This window comes from Scyliorhinus torazame, chromosome 31 (assembly GCF_047496885.1).
Source record: "Scyliorhinus torazame isolate Kashiwa2021f chromosome 31, sScyTor2.1, whole genome shotgun sequence".
Lineage (NCBI taxonomy): Eukaryota > Metazoa > Chordata > Chondrichthyes > Carcharhiniformes > Scyliorhinidae > Scyliorhinus > Scyliorhinus torazame.
Window position 1 is genome coordinate 5,893,606 of NC_092737.1, and position 20,430 is coordinate 5,914,035.

At 67.0% G+C, this 20,430-nt stretch overlaps 1 protein-coding gene across 2 annotated transcripts in view; it reads left to right on the top strand.

Moving 5' to 3' along the window:
• The first annotated feature begins 4,521 nt into the window (after nt 1-4,521).
• The window catches only part of acadvl (acyl-CoA dehydrogenase very long chain), a 169,061-nt gene continuing 153,152 nt past the window's right edge, over nt 4,522-20,430 (top strand). For both annotated transcript variants that reach the window (XM_072493234.1, XM_072493233.1), the window contains exon 1: nt 4,522-4,675. In XM_072493234.1, the coding sequence (XP_072349335.1) occupies nt 4,638-4,675 (38 nt within the window). In that variant the 5' untranslated portion in view covers nt 4,522-4,637. The remainder of the gene's footprint in view (nt 4,676-20,430) is intronic.

The following is a 20,430-nucleotide window of genomic DNA, read 5'->3' on the forward strand; positions in this document are numbered from 1 at the left end:
GGAATAGAGCGGCCTATTGGATATTTTTCCAAGAAATTAAATGATCACCAGAGGAAATATTCAACGATTGAGAAGGAGACTTTGAGCTTGGGGCTGGCTTTGCAACATTTTCACATTTATGTTACCAGCAATCCGCCTGACACCGTTATATATACCGGTCATAAACCGTTGACGTTTTTGGAGCGATTCCGGAATAATAATGCCAGACTGTTTTGATGGAGTTTATTGTTGCAGTCATTTCATTTAAAACTTATACATGCAGCAGGACGAGAAAACATGAGTTGCCCTGAGGGGGGTCACTCTGAGGGAGTCACTCTGAGGGGGGGGGGTCACTCTGCAGTGGGTCACTCTGAGGGGGGTCACTCTGAGGGGGGTCACTGAGGGAGTCACTCTTAGGGGAGTCACTCTTAGGGGAGTCACTCTTAGGTGTTATTGAAAATATGGAAAGATGTGTCATTTGAAACATGGAAGTCTGGCGATATCTGGTCTGAGAGAAACATGAGAGGATATAGGGAAAGATCCCACAAAGGGTTAACAGCAGCTGCCAGGAGAGGATTGTAAAATGCAGATAGCCTTGCTCAAGCAGGCTTAGCAAACAAGACAAACAGGATTTTGGATGAAGCCAAAAACAATGGCTCACACCTTCATTGAAAGGAACTATCTTAGTAAGGATCTGGAAAAGAATGGATGAGGTTCAGTTGAATTTGGTGATAATTCTAGGTGTGAAAATTTGCTAAACCAGGTAAATTAAAGAAAACTGGAGACTATCAGTCGACGAGAAACATAATTCAAAGCCAAAATCAAAGTCACAATTATGAGCTGAGGACACAATTGGAAAATAAAACTATAGAAATGGCAGGAACCAAACCAAAATTCACACCTCTTGAAGTCAAAGCATTTTGAGCATCACAAAGGAAACAATGTAATCAGATCAACGAGATGAAGTCGTGTCAAAATGAATACTTAGTTGGATTAGAAAGTTTAGATCACAGATACTTGTTACAATCAAAGTGAAAAATGTTACTTTACAATAACGTCATAAAAACTTAATAACTGTTCGAAAAATATATAAACCTAGAGACCAGAGCAGGAACCAGAACCAGAACCAGAACTCAGAGGGAGAGAGGGGAGAAGCAGAGTCAGCTTACAGTCAGCTCGGTCATGGGAAAGAGACAGGGCAAAGCAGCCGAGCTAAAATAGCTAATACATCCAAGGAAGACTAGAATTTAAAGAGTAGCCAGAGTCAGCCAGCAGAGCCAGCTCTCACAGCTCGGTACATGGGAAAGATAGGACACAGCAACCGAGCTCATCAGCGAATACATCTAAAGAAGACCAGACTTTAAAGAAGATTGATTGTCAATTTGGCCTGAAGGTTCCTTCAACCAACCAGAAGGATCCAGAAGCAAGATCTTTTTATCTTTCTGTAAAGACAGTAATTGCAGCTTTTAAAAGAAAAAATATAATAATAAAATAACATAATTTAACCTGAAATGGTGGTTATTCCAAAGTCGACTTTACTTACTTAGCAAAGCGGGACCCAAGATCGATGCTACTAAGTGGTAAGTAGATGAAATCTTCGGTGAAGGTATGGGTTATACCGGGGGATAACTTGAAAATAAAGTTTGACCTGAATAGCACCCACTGAAGCTTGCATCGGAGTCGGGGAGTGAGAGTCCCTGTTCACCATTTAGAATGTCGGCCCCTTTTGGTACAGGGGGAATTCTAAGAATAGTGGTGAGTTTTCAAAAACATAGGGGAGTCAATCTGAGGGGAGTCAATCTGAGGGGGGTCACTCTGAGGGGGGTCACTCTGAGGGGGGTCACTCTGAGGGGGTCACTCTGAGGGGGGTCACTCTGAGGGAGGTCACTCTGAGGGAGTCACTCTGAGGAGGGTCACTCTGAGGGAGTCACTCTGAGGAGGGTCACTCTGAGGGAGTCACTCTGAGGAGGGTCACTCTGAAGGGGTCACTCTGAGGAGGGTCACTCTGAGGGAGTTACTCTGAGGAGGGTCACTCTGAGGGAGTCACTCTGAGGAGGGTCACTCTGAAGGGGTCACTCTGAGGAGGGTCACTCTGAAGGGGTCACTCTGAGGAGGGTCACTCTGAGGGAGTTACTCTGAGGAGGGTCACTCTGAGGGAGTCACTCTGAGGAGGGTCACTCTGAAGGGGTCACTCTGAGGGAGTCACTCTGAGGAGGGTCACTCTGAGGGAGTCACTCTGAGGAGGGTCACTCTGAAGGGGTCACTCTGAGGGAGTCACTCTGAGGGGGGTCACTCTGAGGGAGGTCACTCTGAGGGAGTCACTCTGAGGGAGTCACTCTGAGGGGGGTCATTCTGAGGAGGGTCACTCTGAAGGGGTCACTCTGAGGGAGTCACTCTGAGGGGGGTCACTCTGAGGTGGGTCACTCTGAGGGAGTCACTCTGAGGGGGGTCACTCTGAGGGAGTCACTCTGAGGGAGTCACTCTGAGGTGGGTCACTCTGACGTGAGTCACTCTGAGGGGGGTCACTCTGAGGGAGTCACTCTGAGGGGGGTCACTCTGAGGGGGTCACTCTGAGGGGGGTCACTCTGAGGGGGTCACTCTGAGTGGGGTCACTCTGAGGGAGTCACTCTGAGGTGGGTCACTCTGAGGTGGGTCACTCTGAGGAGGGTCACTCTGAGGGCGTCACTCTGAGGGCGTCACTCTGAGGGGGGTCACTCTGAGGGGGGTCACTCTGAGGGGGGTCACTCTGAGGGAGTCACTCTGAAGGGGTCACTCTGAGGGGGGTCACTCTGAGGGAGTCACTCTGAGGGAGTCACTCTGAGGGGGGTCACTCTGAGGGAGTCACTCTGAGGGGGGTCACTCTGAGGGAGTCACTCTGAGGGGGGTCACTCTGAGGGAGTCACTCTGAGGGGGGTCACTCTGAGGGGGGTCACTCTGAGGGAGTCACTCTGAGGTGGGTCACTCTGAGGTGAGTCACTCTGAGGTGAGTCACTCTGAGGGGGGTCACTCTGAGGTGGGTCACTCTGAGGGGGGTCACTCTGAGGGGGGTCACTCTGAGGGGGGTCACCCTGAGGGAGTCACTTTGAGGGGGTCACTCTGAGGAGGGTCACTCTGAGGGGGGTCACTCTGAGGGGAGTCACTCTGAGGGGAGTCACTCTGAGGGAGTCACTCTGAGGAGGGTCACTCTGAGGGGGGTCACTCTGAGGGGGGTCACTCTGAGGAGGGTCACTCTGAGGGAGTCACTCTGAGGGGGGTCACTCTGAGGGGGGTCACTCTGAGGGAGTCACTCTGAGGGGGGTCACTCTGAGGGGAGTCACTCTGAGGAGGGTCACTCTGAGGGGGGTCACTCTGAGGGGGGTCACTCTGAGGAGGGTCACTCTGAGGGAGTCACTCTGAGGGGGGTCACTCTGAGGGGGGTCACTCTGAGGGAGTCACTCTGAGGGGGGTCACTCTGAGGGGGGTCACTCTGAGGGAGTCACTCTGAGGGGGGTCACTCTGAGGGAGTCACTCTGAGGGGGGTCACTCTGAGGGGAGTCACTCTGAGGGAGTCACTCTGAGGAGGGTCACTCTGAGGGGGGTCACTCTGAGGGGGGTCACTCTGAGGGAGTCACTCTGAGGGGGGTCACTCTGAGGAGGGTCACTCTGAGGGGGGTCACTCAGAGGAGGGTCACTCTAAGGGGGTCACTCTGAGGAGGGTCACTCTGAGGGGGGTCACTCTGAGGGGAGTCACTCTGAGGTGGGTCACTCTGAGGAGGGTCACTCTAAGGGGGTCACTCTGAGGGAGTCACTCTAAGGGGGTCACTCTGAGGGGGGTTACTCTGAGGGGAGTCACTCTGAGGGGAGTCACTCTGAGGGGGGTCACTCTGAGGTGGGTCACTCTGAGGGAGTCACTCTAAGGGGGTCACTCTGAGGGGGGTCACTCTGAGGGGGGTCACTCTGAGGAGGGTCACTCTGAGGTGGGTCACTCTGAGGGAGTCACTCTAAGGGGGTCACTCTGAGGGGGGTCACTCAGAGGAGGGTCACTCTAAGGGGGTCACTCTGAGGGGGGTCACTCTGAGGGGAGTCACTCTGAGGAGGGTCACTCTGAGGGGGGTCACTCAGAGGAGGGTCACTCTAAGGGGGTCACTCTGAGGGGGGTCACTCTGAGGGGAGTCACTCTGAGTTGGGTCAGAAACTACAACACCCAGCAGGCCATGGCGTGTTGACGTTTGTGGGATCGCCTCGTCTTCGTTTGCTGGTGACGTAATGCCGCTGGTCGTGCGTGTTGACGGTAACTTAGGTGAGTGTGGCGGAAACGCAGCAGGCGGGGTGAACGTGGTGACGAGTCGTGCCGGGAAAACGCGTGAACACGCCACACCCGGGTGACGCGATGACGCGTGAGCGCCGGATGACGATCAGTAGCAACACGTCCTGCTGACGCCATGGCGTTACACGCCGTGATGACGCAAATGACGCAGCGTCTGGATGACGCGGTGTCGAAGTTCTGGAATGACGCGTTGGCGTTCCACGCCCGCCTGACGGGTTGACGCGTCGCGCCGGGCAGACGAAGGGCCGGGCAGACGCGGTCACGCGGGGCTGACGCGGGCCAGGTTGACGCGGTGACGCAGCGCGCCGGGTGACGCGGCGCGCCGGGCTCAGCTGGCCTCAGACGGAGCGGGATGTTTGGCGTCCGGGCGGCGCGGGCCCTGCGGGCACGGTAAGCACCGCACCGGGGGAGGGCGGGGCCTCAGGGGGAGGGGCCTCTGAGAGGGCGGGGCTGGGAACATGGACATCGCTGATTGTCACGAGTCGGCCTCAATGAAGTTGCTGTGAAAAGGCCCTAGTCGCCGCATTCCGGCGCCTGTTCGGGGAGGCCGGCCCGGGAATCGAACCCGCGCTGCTGGCCTGCCTGGCTCGGCTTTAACAGCCAGCGATTTAGCCCTGTGCTAAACAGCCCCATGGGGTTCAGGGGCGGGGCCTCGGGGGGAGGGGTCACAGGGGGAGGGGTCACAGCGCCAGTGTCCGCGCTGTGCCCCCTCCCTCCCCAGTGTCCGCTCTGTGCCCCCTCCCTCCCTCTCCAGTGTCCGCTCTGTACCCCCTCCCTCCCTCTCCAGTGTCCGCTCTGTACCCCCTCCCTCCCTCTCCAGTGTCCGCGCTGTGACCCCTCCCTCCCTCTCCAGTGTCCGCTCTGTGCCCCCTCCCTCCCTCTCCAGTGTCCGCGCTGTGCCCCCTCCCTCCCTCTCCAGTGTCCGCTCTGTGCCCCCTCCCTCCCTCTCCAGTGTCCGCTCTGTGCCCCCTCCCTCCCTCTCCAGTGTCCGCGCTGTGCCCCCTCCCTCCCTCTCCAGTGTCCGCGCTGTGCCACCTCCCTCCCTCTCCAGTGTCCGCTCTGTGCCCCCTCCCTCCCTCTCCAGTGTCCGCGCTGTGCCCCCTCCCTCCCTCTCCAGTGTCCGCTCTGTGCCCCCTCCCTCCCTCTCCAGTGTCCGCACTGTGCCCCCTCCCTCCCTCTCCAGTGTCCGCTCTGTGCCCCCTCCCTCCCTCTCCAGTGTCCGCTCTGTGCCCCCTCCCTCCCTCTCCAGTGTCCGCGCTGTGCTCCCTCCCTCCCTCTCCAGTGTCCGCGCTGTGCCCCCTCCCTCCCTCTCCAGTGTCCGCACTGTGCCCCCTCCCTCCCTCTCCAGTGTCCGCGCTGTGCCCCCTCCCTCCCTCTCCAGTGTCCGCGCTGTGCCACCTCCCTCCCTCTCCAGTGTCCGCTCTGTGCCCCCTCCCTCCCTCTCCAGTGTCCGCTCTGTGCCTCCCTCCCTCTCCAGTGTCCGCGCTGTGCCCCCTCCCTCCCTCTCCAGTGTCCGCGCTGTGCCCCCTCCCTCCCTCTCCAGTGTCCGCACTGTGCCCCCTCCCTCCCTCTCCAGTGTCCGCGCTGTGCCCCCTCCCTCCCTCTCCAGTGTCCGCTCTGTGCCTCCCTCCCTCTCCAGTGTCCGCGCTGTGCTCCCTCCCTCCCCCTCCAGTGTCCGCGCTGTGCCCCCTCCCTCCCTCTCCAGTGTCCGCGCTGTGCCCCCTCCCTCCCTCTCCAGTGTCCGCTCTGTGCCCCCTCCCTCCCTCTCCAGTGTCCGCTCTGTGCCTCCCTCCCTCTCCAGTGTCCGCGCTGTGCCCCCTCCCTCCCTCTCCAGTGTCCGCTCTGTGCCCCCTCCCTCCCTCTCCAGTGTCCGCTCTGTGCCTCCCTCCCTCCCTCTCCAGTGTCCGCGCTGTTCCCCCTCCCTCCCTCTCCAGTGTCCGCTCTGTGCCCCCTCCCTCCCTCTCCAGTGTCCGCGCTGTGCCCCCTCCCTCCCTCTCCAGTGTCCGCTCTGTGCCCCCTCCCTCCCTCCCCAGTGTCCGCTCTGTGCCCCCTCCCTCCCTCTCCAGTGTCCGCTCTGTGCCCCCTCACTCTGCAGTGTCCGCGCTGTGCCCCCTCCCTCCCTCTCCAGTGTCCGCTCTGTGCCCCCTCCCTCTGCAGTGTCCGCGCTGTGCCCCCTCCCTCCCTCTCCAGTGTCCGCGCTGTGCCCCCTCCCTCCCTCTCCAGTGTCCGCGCTGTGCCCCCTCCCTCTCCAGTGTCCGCGCTGTGCCCCCTCCCTCCCTCTCCAGTGTCCGCTCTGTGCCTCCCTCCCTCTCCAGTGTCTGCGCTGTGCCCCCTCCCTCCCTCTCCAGTGTCCGCGCTGTGCCCCCTCCCTCCCCAGTGTCCGCTCTGTGCCCCCTCCCTCCCTCTCCAGTGTCCGCGCTGTGCCCCCTCCCTCCCTCTCCAGTGTCCGCTCTGTGCCCCCTCCCTCTCCAGTGTCCGCGCTGTGCCCCCTCCCTCCCTCTCCAGTGTCCGCTCTGTGCCCCCTCCCTCCCTCTCCAGTGTCCGCGCTGTGCCCCCTCCCTCCCTCTCCAGTGTCCGCTCTGTGCCCCCTCCCTCTCCAGTGTCCGCGCTGTGCCCCCTCCCTCCCTCTCAGTGTCCGCTCTGTGCCCCCTCCCTCTCCAGTGTCCGCGCTGTGCCCCCTCCCTCCCTCTCCAGTGTCCGCTCTGTGCCCCCTCCCTCTCCAGTGTCCGCTCTGTGCCCCCTCCCTCCCTCTCCAGTGTCCGCGCTGTGCCCTTCCCTCCCTCCCCAGTGTCCGCTCTGTGCCCCCTCCCTCCCTCTCCAGTGTCCGCTCTGTGCCCCCTCCCTCTCAGTGTCCGCTCTGTGCCCCCTCCCTCTCCAGTGTCCGCGCTGTGCCCTTCCCTCCCTCCCCAGTGTCCGCGCTGTGCCCCCTCCCTCCCTCCCCAGTGTCCGCGCTGTGCCCCCTCCCTCCCCAGTGTCCGCGCTGTGCCCCCTCCCTCCCTCCCCAGTGTCCGCGCTGTGCCCCCTCCCTCCCTTTCAGTGTCCGCTCTGTGCCCCCTCCCTCCCCCTCCAGTGTCCGCTCTGTGCCCCCTCCCTCCCTCCCCAGTGTCCGCTCTGTGCCCCCTCCCTCTCCAGTGTCCGCGCTGTGCCCTTCCCTCCCTCCCCAGTGTCCGCGCTGTGCCCCCTCCCTCCCTCTCCAGTGTCCGCGCTGTGCCCCCTCCCTCCCCCTCCAGTGTCCGCTCTGTGCCCCCTCCCTCCCTCCCCAGTGTCCGCTCTGTGCCCCCTCCCTCTCCAGTGTCCGCGCTGTGCCCCCTCCCTCCCCCTCCAGTGTCCGCTCTGTGCCCCCTCCCTCCCTCCCCAGTGTCCGCTCTGTGCCTCCCTCCCTCTCCAGTGTCCGCGCTGTGCCCTTCCCTCCCTCCCCAGTGTCCGCGCTGTGCCCCCTCCCTCCCTCTCCAGTGTCCGCTCTGTGCCCCCTCCCTCTCCAGTGTCCGCTCTGTGCCCCCTCCCTCCCTCCCCAGTGTCCGCTCTGTGCCCCCTCCCTCCCTCCCCAGTGTCCGCTCTGTGCCCCCTCCCTCCTTCCCCAGTGTCCGCTCTGTGCCCCCTCCCTCCCTCCCCAGTGTCCGCTCTGTGCCCCCTCCCTCCCTCTCCAGTGTCCGCGCTGTGCCCCCTCCCTCCCCCTCCAGTGTCCGCGCTGTGCCCCCTCCCTCCCCCTCCAGTGTCCGCGCTGTGCCCCCTCCCTCCCTCCCCAGTGTCCGCTCTGTGCCCCCTCCCTCCCTCTCCAGTGTCCGCGCTGTGCCCCCTCCCTCCCTCTCCAGTGTCCGTGCTGTGCCCCCTCCCTCCCTCTCCAGTGTCCGCTCTGTGCCCCCTCCCTCCCTCTCCAGTGTCCGCTCTGTGCCCCCTCCCTCCCTCTCCAGTGTCCGCTCTGTGCCCCCTCCCTCCCTCCCCAGTGTCCGCTCTGTGCCCCCTCCCTCCCTCCCCAGTGTCCGCTCTGTGCCCCCTCCCTCCCTCTCCAGTGTCCGCGCTGTGCCCCCTCCCTCCCCCTCCAGTGTCCGCGCTGTGCCCCCTCCCTCCCCCTCCAGTGTCCGCGCTGTGCCCCCTCCCTCCCTCCCCAGTGTCCGCTCTGTGCCCCCTCCCTCCCTCTCCAGTGTCCGCGCTGTGCCCCCTCCCTCCCTCTCCAGTGTCCGTGCTGTGCCCCCTCCCTCCCTCTCCAGTGTCCGCTCTGTGCCCCCTCCCTCCCTCCCCAGTGTCCGCTCTGTGCCCCCTCCCTCCCTCTCCAGTGTCCGCTCTGTGCCCCCTCCCTCCCTCTCCAGTGTCCGCTCTGTGCCCCCTCCCTCCCTCCCCAGTGTCCGCTCTGTGCCCCCTCCCTCCCTCTCCAGTGTCCGCGCTGTGCCCCCTCCCTCCCTCTCCAGTGTCCGCGCTGTGCCCCCTCCCTCCCTCTCCAGTGTCCGCTCTGTGCCCCCTCCCTCCCTCTCCAGTGTCCGCTCTGTGCCTCCCTCCCTCTCCAGTGTCCGCTCTGTGCCCCCTCCCTCCCTCCCCAGTGTCCGCTCTGTGCCTCCCTCCCTCTCCAGTGTCCGCGCTGTGCCCCCTCCCTCCCTCTCCAGTGTCCGCGCTGTGCCCCCTCCCTCCCTCTCCAGTGTCCGCGCTGTGCTCCCTCCCTCCCTCTCCAGTGTCCGCTCTGTGCCCCCTCCCTCCCTCTCCAGTGTCCGCTCTGTGCCCCCTCCCTCCGTCCCCAGTGTCCGCTCTGTGCCCCCTCCCTCCCTCTCCAGTGTCCGCTCTGTGCCCCCTCCCTCCCTCTCCAGTGTCCGCTCTGTGCCCCCTCCCTCCCTCCCCAGTGTCCGCGCTGTGCCCCCTCCCTCCCTCTCCAGTGTCCGCTCTGTGCCCCCTCCCTCCCTCTCCAGTGTCCGCTCTGTGCCTCCCTCCCTCTCCAGTGTCCGCGCTGTGCCCCCTCCCTCCCTCTCCAGTGTCCGCGCTGTGCCCCCTCCCTCCCTCTCCAGTGTCCGCGCTGTGCCCCCTCCCTCCCTCTCCAGTGTCCGCGCTGTGCCCCCTCCCTCCCTCTCCAGTGTCTGCTCTGTGCCCCCTCCCTCCCTCCCCAGTGTCCGCTCTGTGCCCCCTCCCTCCCTCCCCAGTGTCCGCTCTGTGCCCCCTCCCTCCCTCTCCAGTGTCCGCTCTGTGCCCCCTCCCTCCCTCTCCAGTGTCCGCTCTGTGCCCCCTCCCTCCCTCTCCAGTGTCCGCGCTGTGCCCCCTCCCTCCCTCTCCAGTGTCCTCGCTGTGCCTCCTCCCTCCCTCTCCAGTGTCCGCGCTGTGCCCCCTCCCTCCCTCTCCAGTGTCCGCGCTGTGCCCCCTCCCTCCCTCTCCAGTGTCCGCTCTGTGCCCCCTCCCTCCCTCTCCAGTGTCCGCTCTGTGCCCCCTCCCTCCCTCTCCAGTGTCCACTCTGTGCCCCCTCCCTCCCTCTCCAGTGTCCGCGCTGTGCCCCCTCCCTCCCTCCCCAGTGTCCGCTCTGTGCACCCTCCCTCGCTCTCCAGTGTCCGCTCTGTGCCCCCTCCCTCCCTCTCCAGTGTCCGCTCTGTGCCCCCTCCCTCCCCCTCCAGTGTCCGCTCTGTGCCTCCCTCCCTCTCCAGTGTCCGCGCTGTGCCCCCTCCCTCCCTCTCCAGTGTCCGCGCTGTGCCCCCTCCCTCCCTCTCCAGTGTCCGCGCTGTGCCCCCTCTCTCCCTCTCCAGTGTCCGCTCTGTGCCCCCTCCCTCCCTCCCCAGTGTCCGCTCTGTGCCCCCTCCCTCCCTCTCCAGTGTCCGCTCTGTGCCCCCTCCCTCCCTCTCCAGTGTCCGCTCTGTGCCCCCTCCCTCCCTCTCCAGTGTCCGCGCTGTGCCTCCCTCCCTCCCTCTCCGTGTCCGCTCTGTGCCTCCCTCCCTCTCCAGTGTCCGCGCTGTGCCCCCTCCCTCCCTCTCCAGTGTCCGCGCTGTGCCCCCTCCCTCCCTCTCCAGTGTCCGCTCTGTGCCTCCCTCCCTCTCCAGTGTCCGCTCTGTGCACCCTCCCTCGCTCTCCAGTGTCCGCTCTGTGCCCCCTCCCTCCCTCTCCAGTGTCCGCTCTGTGCCCCCTCCCTCCCCCTCCAGTGTCCGCTCTGTGCCTCCCTCCCTCTCCAGTGTCCGCGCTGTGCCCCCTCCCTCCCTCTCCAGTGTCCGCGCTGTGCCCCCTCCCTCCCTCTCCAGTGTCCGCGCTGTGCCCCCTCTCTCCCTCTCCAGTGTCCGCTCTGTGCCCCCTCCCTCCCTCCCCAGTGTCCGCTCTGTGCCCCCTCCCTCCCTCTCCAGTGTCCGCTCTGTGCCCCCTCCTTCCCTCTCCAGTGTCCGCTCTGTGCCCCCTCCCTCCCTCTCCAGTGTCCGCGCTGTGCCTCCCTCCCTCCCTCTCCAGTGTCCGCTCTGTGCCTCCCTCCCTCTCCAGTGTCCGCGCTGTGCCCCCTCCCTCCCTCTCCAGTGTCCGCGCTGTGCCCCCTCCCTCCCTCTCCAGTGTCCGCTCTGTGCCTCCCTCCCTCTCCAGTGTCCGCGCTGTGCCCCCTCCCTCCCTCTCCAGTGTCCGCGCTGTGCCCCCTCCCTCCCTCTCCAGTGTCCGCGCTGTGCCCCCTCCCTCCCTCTCCAGTGTCCGCTCTGTGCCCCCTCCCTCCCTCCCCAGTGTCCGCTCTGTGCCCCCTCCCTCCCTCTCCAGTGTCCGCTCTGTGCCCCCTCCCTCCCTCTCCAGTCTCCGCTCTGTGCCCCCTCCCTCCCTCCCCAGTGCCGGCGCTGTGCCCCCTCCCTCCCTCTCCAGTGTCCGCTCTGTGCCCCCTCCCTCCCTCTCCAGTGTCCGCTCTGTGCCTCCCTCCCTCTCCAGTGTCCGCGCTGTGCCCCCTCCCTCCCTCTCCAGTGTCCGCGCTGTGCCCCCTCCCTCCCTCTCCAGTGTCCGCTCTGTGCCCCCTCCCTCCCTCTCCAGTGTCCGCTCTGTGCCTCCCTCCCTCTCCAGTGTCCGCGCTGTGCCCCCTCCCTCCCTCTCCAGTGTCCGCGCTGTGCCCCCTCCCTCCCTCTCCAGTGTCCGCGCTGTGCCCCCTCCCTCCCTCTCCAGTGTCCGCGCTGTGCCCCCTCCCTCCCTCTCCAGTGTCCGCTCTGTGCCCCCTCCCTCCCTCCCCAGTGTCCGCTCTGTGCCCCCTCCCTCACTCCCCAGTGTCCGCTCTGTGCCCCCTCCCTCCCTCTCCAGTGTCCGCTCTGTGCCTCCCTCCCTCTCCAGTGTCCGCGCTGTGCCCCCTCCCTCCCTCTCCAGTGTCCGCTCTGTGCCTCCCTCCCTCTCCAGTGTCCGCGCTGTGCCCCCTCCCTCCCTCTCCAGTGTCCGCGCTGTGCCCCCTCCCTCCCTCTCCAGTGTCCGCGCTGTGCCCCCTCCCTCCCTCTCCAGTGTCCGCTCTGTGCCCCCTCCCTCCCTCCCCAGTGTCCGCTCTGTGCCCCCTCCCTCCCTCTCCAGTGTCCGCTCTGTGCCCCCTCCCTCCCTCTCCAGTGTCCGCTCTGTGCCCCCTCCCTCCCTCCCCAGTGTCCGCGCTGTGCCCCCTCCCTCCCTCTCCAGTGTCCGCTCTGTGCCCCCTCCCTCCCTCTCCAGTGTCCGCGCTGTGCACCCTCCCTCCCTCTCCAGTGTCCGCGCTGTGCCCCCTCCCTCCCTCTCCAGTGTCCGCTGTGTGCCCCCTCCCTCCCTCTCCAGTGTCCGCGCTGTGCCCCCTCCCTCCCTCTCCAGTGTCCGCGCTGTGCCCCCTCCCTCCCTCTCCAGTGTCCGCGCTGTGCCCCCTCCCTCCCTCTCCAGTGTCCGCGCTGTGCCCCCTCCCTCCCTCTCCAGTGTCCGCTCTGTGCCCCCTCCCTCCCTCTCCAGTGTCCGCTCTGTGCCCCCTCCCTCCCTCTCCAGTGTCCACTCTGTGCCCCCTCCCTCCCTCTCCAGTGTCCGCGCTGTGCCCCCTCCCTCCCTCCCCAGTGTCCGCTCTGTGCACCCTCCCTCGCTCTCCAGTGTCCGCTCTGTGCCCCCTCCCTCCCTCTCCAGTGTCCGCTCTGTGCCCCCTCCCTCCCCCTCCAGTGTCCGCTCTGTGCCTCCCTCCCTCTCCAGTGTCCGCGCTGTGCCCCCTCCCTCCCTCTCCAGTGTCCGCGCTGTGCCCCCTCCCTCCCTCTCCAGTGTCCGCGCTGTGCCCCCTCTCTCCCTCTCCAGTGTCCGCTCTGTGCCCCCTCCCTCCCTCCCCAGTGTCCGCTCTGTGCCCCCTCCCTCCCTCTCCAGTGTCCGCTCTGTGCCCCCTCCCTCCCTCTCCAGTGTCCACTCTGTGCCCCCTCCCTCCCTCTCCAGTGTCCGCGCTGTGCCTCCCTCCCTCCCTCTCCAGTGTCCGCTCTGTGCCTCCCTCCCTCTCCAGTGTCCGCGCTGTGCCCCCTCCCTCCCTCTCCAGTGTCCGCGCTGTGCCCCCTCCCTCCCTCTCCAGTGTCCGCTCTGTGCCTCCCTCCCTCTCCAGTGTCCGCGCTGTGCCCCCTCCCTCCCTCTCCAGTGTCCGCGCTGTGCCCCCTCCCTCCCTCTCCAGTGTCCGCTCTGTGCCTCCCTCCCTCTCCAGTGTCCGCGCTGTGCCCCCTCCCTCCCTCTCCAGTGTCCGCGCTGTGCCCCCTCCCTCCCTCTCCATTGTCCGCGCTGTGCCCCCTCCCTCCCTCTCCAGTGTCCGCTGTGTGCCCCCTCCCTCCGTCTCCAGTGTCCGCGCTGTGCCCCCTCCCTCCCTCTCCAATGTCCGCGCTGTGCCCCCTCCCTCCCTCTCCAGTGTCCGCTCTGTGCACCCTCCCTCGCTCTCCAGTGCCCGCGCTGTGCCCCCTCCCTCCCGCTCCAGTGTCCGCGCTGTGCCCCCTCCCTCCCTCTCCAGTGTCCGCGCTGTGCCCCCTCCCTCCATCTCCAGTGTCCGCGCTGTGCCCCCTCCCTCCCTCTCCAGTGTCCGCTCTGTGCTCCCTCCCTCCCCCTCCAGTGTCCGCTCTGTGCCCCCTCCCTCCCTCTCCAGTGTCCGCGCTGTGCCCCCTCCCTCCCTCTCCAGTGTCCGCGCTGTGCCCCCTCTCTCCCTCTCCAGTGTCCGCTCTGTGCCCCCTCCCTCCCTCCCCAGTGTCCGCTCTGTGCCCCCTCCCTCCCTCTCCAGTGTCCGCTCTGTGCCCCCTCCCTCCCTCTCCAGTGTCCGCTCTGTGCCCCCTCCCTCCCTCTCCAGTGTCCGCTCTGTGCCCCCTCCCTCCCTCTCCAGTGTCCGCTCTGTGCCTCCCTCCCTCTCCAGTGTCCGCGCTGTGCCCCCTCCCTCCCTCTCCAGTGTCCGCTCTGTGCCTCCCTCCCTCTCCAGTGTCCGCGCTGTGCCCCCTCCCTCCCTCTCCAGTGTCCGCGCTGTGCCCCCTCCCTCCCTCTCCAGTGTCCGCGCTGTGCCCCCTCCCTCCCTCTCCAGTGTCCGCTCTGTGCCCCCTCCCTCCCTCCCCAGTGTCCGCTCTGTGCCCCCTCCCTCCCTCTCCAGTGTCCGCTCTGTGCCCCCTCCCTCCCTCTCCAGTGTCCGCTCTGTGCCCCCTCCCTCCCTCCCCAGTGTCCGCGCTGTGCCCCCTCCCCAGTGTCCGCGCTGTGCCCCCTCCCTCCCTCTCCAGTGTCCGCTCTGTGCCCCCTCCCTCCCTCTCCAGTGTCCGCGCTGTGCCCCCTCCCTCCCTCTCCAGTGTCCGCGCTGTGCCCCCTCCCTCCCTCTCCAGTGTCCGCTGTGTGCCCCCTCCCTCCCTCTCCAGTGTCCGCGCTGTGCCCCCTCCCTCCCTCTCCAGTGTCCGCGCTGTGCCCCCTCCCTCCCTCTCCAGTGTCCGCGCTGTGCCCCCTCCCTCCCTCTCCAGTGTCCGCTGTGTGCCCCCTCCCTCCCTCTCCAGTGTCCGCGCTGTGCCCCCTCCCTCCCTCTCCAGTGTCCGCTGTGTGCCCCCTCCCTCCCTCTCCAGTGTCCGCGCTGTGCCCCCTCCCTCCATCTCCAGTGTCCACGCTGTGCCCCCTCCCTCCCTCTCCAGTGTCCGCTCTGTGCTCCCTCCCTCCCCCTCCAGTGTCCGCTCTGTGCCCCCTCCCTCCCTCCCTCTCCAGTGTCCGCTCTGTGCCCCCTCCCTCCCACTCCAGTGTCCGCTCTGTGCCTCCTCCCTCCCTCCCCAGTGTCCACTCTGTGCCCCCTCCCTCCCTCCCCAGTGTCCGCTCTGTGCCCCTCCCTCCCACTCCAGTGTCCGCTCTGTGCCCCCTCCCTCCCACTCCAGTGTCCGCTCTGTGCCCCCTCCCTCCCTCTCCAGTGTCCGCTCTGTGCCTCCTCCCTCCCTCCCCAGTGTCCACTCTGTGCCCCCTCCCTCCCTCCCCAGTGTCCGCTCTGTGCCCCTCCCTCCCTCTCCAGTGTCCGCTCTGTGCCCCCTCCCTCCCTCTCCAGTGTCCGCTCTGTGCCCCCTCCCTCCCTCTCCAGTGTCCGCGCTGTGCCCCTCCCTCCCTCTCCAGTGTCCGCTCTGTGCCCCCTCCCTCCTTATCCAGTATCCGCGCTGTGCCCACTCCCTCCCTCCCCAGTGTCCGCTCTGTGCCCCCTCCCTCACTCCCCAGTGTCCGCTCTGTGCCCCCTCCCTCCCTCTCCAGTGTCCGCTCTGTGCCTCCCTCCCTCTCCAGTGTCCGCGCTGTGCCCCCTCCCTCCCTCTCTAGTGTCCGCTCTGTGCCTCCCTCCCTCTCCAGTGTCCGCGCTGTGCCCCCTCCCTCCCTCTCCAGTGTCCGCGCTGTGCCCCCTCCCTCCCTCTCCAGTGTCCGCGCTGTGCCCCCTCCCTCCCTCTCCAGTGTCCGCTCTGTGCCCCCTCCCTCCCTCCCCAGTGTCCGCTCTGTGCCCCCTCCCTCCCTCTCCAGTGTCCGCTCTGTGCCCCCTCCCTCCCTCTCCAGTGTCCGCTCTGTGCCCCCTCCCTCCCTCCCCAGTGTCCGCGCTGTGCCCCCTCCCTCCCTCTCCAGTGTCCGCTCTGTGCCCCTTCCCTCCCTCTCCAGTGTCCGCGCTGTGCACCCTCCCTCCCTCTCCAGTGTCCGCGCTGTGCCCCCTCCCTCCCTCTCCAGTGTCCGCTGTGTGCCCCCTCCCTCCCTCTCCAGTGTCCGCGCTGTGCCCCCTCCCTCCCTCTCCAGTGTCCGCGCTGTGCCCCCTCCCTCCCTCTCCAGTGTCCGCGCTGTGCCCCCTCCCTCCCTCTCCAGTGTCCGCGCTGTGCCCCCTCCCTCCCTCTCCAGTGTCCGCTCTGTGCCCCCTCCCTCCCTCTCCAGTGTCCGCTCTGTGCCCCCTCCCTCCCTCTCCAGTGTCCACTCTGTGCCCCCTCCCTCCCTCTCCAGTGTCCGCGCTGTGCCCCCTCCCTCCCTCCCCAGTGTCCGCTCTGTGCACCCTCCCTCGCTCTCCAGTGTCCGCTCTGTGCCCCCTCCCTCCCTCTCCAGTGTCCGCTCTGTGCCCCCTCCCTCCCCCTCCAGTGTCCGCTCTGTGCCTCCCTCCCTCTCCAGTGTCCGCGCTGTGCCCCCTCCCTCCCTCTCCAGTGTCCGCGCTGTGCCCCCTCCCTCCCTCTCCAGTGTCCGCGCTGTGCCCCCTCTCTCCCTCTCCAGTGTCCGCTCTGTGCCCCCTCCCTCCCTCCCCAGTGTCCGCTCTGTGCCCCCTCCCTCCCTCTCCAGTGTCCGCTCTGTGCCCCCTCCCTCCCTCTCCAGTGTCCACTCTGTGCCCCCTCCCTCCCTCTCCAGTGTCCGCGCTGTGCCTCCCTCCCTCCCTCTCCAGTGTCCGCTCTGTGCCTCCCTCCCTCTCCAGTGTCCGCGCTGTGCCCCCTCCCTCCCTCTCCAGTGTCCGCGCTGTGCCCCCTCCCTCCCTCTCCAGTGTCCGCTCTGTGCCTCCCTCCCTCTCCAGTGTCCGCGCTGTGCCCCCTCCCTCCCTCTCCAGTGTCCGCGCTGTGCCCCCTCCCTCCCTCTCCAGTGTCCGCTCTGTGCCTCCCTCCCTCTCCAGTGTCCGCGCTGTGCCCCCTCCCTCCCTCTCCAGTGTCCGCGCTGTGCCCCCTCCCTCCCTCTCCATTGTCCGCGCTGTGCCCCCTCCCTCCCTCTCCAGTGTCCGCTGTGTGCCCCCTCCCTCCGTCTCCAGTGTCCGCGCTGTGCCCCCTCCCTCCCTCTCCAATGTCCGCGCTGTGCCCCCTCCCTCCCTCTCCAGTGTCCGCTCTGTGCACCCTCCCTCGCTCTCCAGTGCCCGCGCTGTGCCCCCTCCCTCCCGCTCCAGTGTCCGCGCTGTGCCCCCTCCCTCCCTCTCCAGTGTCCGCGCTGTGCCCCCTCCCTCCATCTCCAGTGTCCGCGCTGTGCCCCCTCCCTCCCTCTCCAGTGTCCGCTCTGTGCTCCCTCCCTCCCCCTCCAGTGTCCGCTCTGTGCCCCCTCCCTCCCTCTCCAGTGTCCGCGCTGTGCCCCCTCCCTCCCTCTCCAGTGTCCGCGCTGTGCCCCCTCTCTCCCTCTCCAGTGTCCGCTCTGTGCCCCCTCCCTCCCTCCCCAGTGTCCGCTCTGTGCCCCCTCCCTCCCTCTCCAGTGTCCGCTCTGTGCCCCCTCCCTCCCTCTCCAGTGTCCGCTCTGTGCCCCCTCCCTCCCTCTCCAGTGTCCGCTCTGTGCCTCCCTCCCTCTCCAGTGTCCGCGCTGTGCCCCCTCCCTCCCTCTCCAGTGTCCGCTCTGTGCCTCCCTCCCTCTCCAGTGTCCGCGCTGTGCCCCCTCCCTCCCTCTCCAGTGTCCGCGCTGTGCCCCCTCCCTCCCTCTCCAGTGTCCGCGCTGTGCCCCCTCCCTCCCTCTCCAGTGTCCGCTCTGTGCCCCCTCCCTCCCTCCCCAGTGTCCGCTCTGTGCCCCCTCCCTCCCTCTCCAGTGTCCGCTCTGTGCCCCCTCCCTCCCTCTCCAGTGTCCGCTCTGTGCCCCCTCCCTCCCTCCCCAGTGTCCGCGCTGTGCCCCCTCCCTCCCTCTCCAGTGTCCGCTCTGTGCCCCCTCCCTCCCTCTCCAGTGTCCGCGCTGTGCCCCCTCCCTCCCTCTCCAGTGTCCGCGCTGTGCCCCCTCCCTCCCTCTCCAGTGTCCGCTGTGTGCCCCCTCCCTCCCTCTCCAGTGTCCGCGCTGTGCCCCCTCCCTCCCTCTCCAGTGTCCGCGCTGTGCCCCCTCCCTCCCTCTCCAGTGTCCGCGCTGTGCCCCCTCCCTCCCTCTCCAGTGTCCGCTGTGTGCCCCCTCCCTCCCTCTCCAGTGTCCGCGCTGTGCCCCCTCCCTCCCTCTCCAGTGTCCGCTGTGTGCCCCCTCCCTCCCTCTCCAGTGTCCGCGCTGTGCCCCCTCCCTCCATCTCCAGTGTCCACGCTGTGCCCCCTCCCTCCCTCTCCAGTGTCCGCTCTGTGCTCCCTCCCTCCCCCTCCAGTGTCCGCTCTGTGCCCCCTCCCTCCCTCCCTCTCCAGTGTCCGCTCTGTGCCCCCTCCCTCCCACTCCAGTGTCCGCTCTGTGCCTCCTCCCTCCCTCCCCAGTGTCCACTCTGTGCCCCCTCCCTCCCTCCCCAGTGTCCGCTCTGTGCCCCTCCCTCCCACTCCAGTGTCCGCTCTGTGCCCCCTCCCTCCCACTCCAGTGTCCGCTCTGTGCCCCCTCCCTCCCTCTCCAGTGTCCGCTCTGTGCCTCCTCCCTCCCTCCCCAGTGTCCACTCTGTGCCCCCTCCCTCCCTCCCCAGTGTCCGCTCTGTGCCCCTCCCTCCCTCTCCAGTGTCCGCTCTGTGCCCCCTCCCTCCCTCTCCAGTGTCCGCTCTGTGCCCCCTCCCTCCCTCTCCAGTGTCCGCGCTGTGCCCCTCCCTCCCTCTCCAGTGTCCGCTCTGTGCCCCCTCCCTCCTTATCCAGTATCCGCGCTGTGCCCACTCCCTCCCTCTCCAGTGTCCGCTCTGTGCCCCCTCCCTCCCTCCCCAGTGTCCGCTCTGTGCCCCCTCCCTCCCCAGTGTCCGCTCTGTGCCCCCTCCCTCCCTCTCCAGTGTCCGCTCTGTGCCCCCTCCCTCCCTCTCCAGTGTCCGCGCTGTGCGCCCTCCCTCCCTCTCCAGTGTCCGCTCTGTGCCCCCTCCCTCCCTCTCCAGTGTCCACTCTTTGCTCCCTCCCTCCCCAGTGTCCGCTCTGTGCCCCCTCCCTCCCCCTCCAGTGTCCGCGCTGTGCCCCCTCCCTCCCCCTCCAGTGTCCGCGCTGTGCCCCCTCCCTCCCTCCCCAGTGTCCGCGCTGTGCCCCCTCCCTCCCTCCCCAGTGTCCGCTCTGTGCCCCCTCCCTCCCCCTCCAGTGTCCGCGCTGTGCCCCCTCCCTCCCTCTCCAGTGTCCGCTCTGTGCCCCCTCCCTCCCTCTCCAGTGTCCACTCTTTGCTCCCTCCCTCCCCAGTGTCCGCTCTGTGCCCCCTCCCTCGCTCTCCAGAGTCCGTGCTGTGCCCCCTCCCTCCCTCTCCAGTGTCCGCTCTGTGCCCCCTCCCTCGCTCTCCAGAGTCCGTGCTGTGCCCCCTCCCTCCCTCCCCAGTGTCCGTGCTGTGCCCCCTCCCTCCCTCCCCAGTGTCCGCGCTGTGCCCCCTCCCTCCCTCCCCAGTGTCCGCTCTGTGCCCCCTCCCTCCCTCTCCAGTGTCCGTGCTGTGCCACCTCCCTCCCTCTCCAGTGTCCGTGCTGTGCCACCTCCCTCCCTCTCCAGTGTCCGCGCTGTGCCCCCTCCCCAGTGTCCGCTCTGTGCCCCCTCCCTCCCTCGCCAGTGTCCGCTCTGTGCCTCCCTCCCTCCCTCCCCAGTGTCCGCTCTGTGCCCCCTCCCTCCCTCCCCAGTGTCCGCTCTGTGCCCCCTCCCTCCCTCTCCAGTGTCCGTGCTGTGCCCCCTCCCTCCCTCTCCAGTGTCCGTGCTGTACCACCTCCCTCCCTCTCCAGTGTCCGCGCTGTGCCCCCTCCCCAGTGTCCGCTCTGTGCCCCCTCCCTCCCTCGCCAGTGTCCGCTCTGTGCCTCCCTCCCTCCCTCCCCAGTGTCCGCTCTGTGCCCCCTCCCTCCCTCGCCAGTGTCCGCTCTGTGCCTCCCTCCCTCCCTCCCCAGTGTTCGCTCTGTGCCCCCTCCCTCCCTCTCCAGTGTCCGCTCTGTGCCCCCTCCCTCGCTCTCCAGAGTCCGTGCTGTGCCCCCTCCCTCCCTCTCCAGTGTCCGCGCTGTGCCCCCTCCCTCGCTCTCCAAAGTCCGTGCTGTGCCCCCTCCCTCCCTCTCCAGTGACCGCTCTGTGCCCCCTCCCTCCCTCCCTCTCCAGTGTCCGCGCTGTGCCCCCTCCCTCCCCCTCCAGTGTCCGCTCTGTGCCCCCTCCCTCCCCCTCCAGTGTCCGCTCTGTGCCCCCTCCCTCCCTCCCTCTCCAGTGTCCGCTCTGTGCCCCCTCCCTCCCTCTCCAGTGTCCGCTCTGTGCCTCCTCCCTCCCCCTCCAGTGTCCGCTCTGTGCCCCCACCCTCCCTCTCCAGTGTCCGCGCTGTGCCCCCTCCCTCCCTCCCCAGTGTCCGCGCTGTGCCCCCTCCCTCCCTCTCCAGTGTCCGCGCTGTGCCCCCACCCTCCCTCCCCAGTGTCCGCTCTGTGCCCCCTCCCTCCCTCTCCAGTGTCCGCGCTGTGCCCCCTCCCTCCCTCTCCAGTGTCCGTGCTGTGCCCCCTCCCTCCCTCCCAAGTGACCGCGCTGTGCCCCCTCCCTCCCTCTCCAGTGTCCGCTCTGTGCCCCCTCCCTCCCTCTCCAGTGTCCGTGCTGTGCCCCCTCCCTCCCTCCCAAGTGTCCGCGCTGTGCCCCCTCCCTCCCTCTCCAGTGTCCGCTCTGTGCCCCCTCCCTCCCTCCCCAGTGTCCGCTCTGTGCCCCCTCCCTCCCTCCCTCCCCAGTGTCCGCGCTGTGCCCCCTCCCTCCCTCCCAAGTGTCCGCGCTGTTCCCCCTCCCTCCCTCTCCAGTGTCCGCTCTGTGCCCCCTCCCTCCCTCTCCAGTGTCCGTGCTGTGCCCCCTCCCTCCCTCCCAAGTGTCCGCGCTGTGCCCCCTCCCTCCCTCTCCAGTGTCCGCTCTGTGCCCCCTCCCTCCCTCCCAAGTGTCCGCGCTGTGCCCCCTCCCTCCCTCTCCAGTGTCCGCTCTGTGCCACCTCCCTCCCTCTCCAGTGTCCGCTCTGTGCCCCCTCCC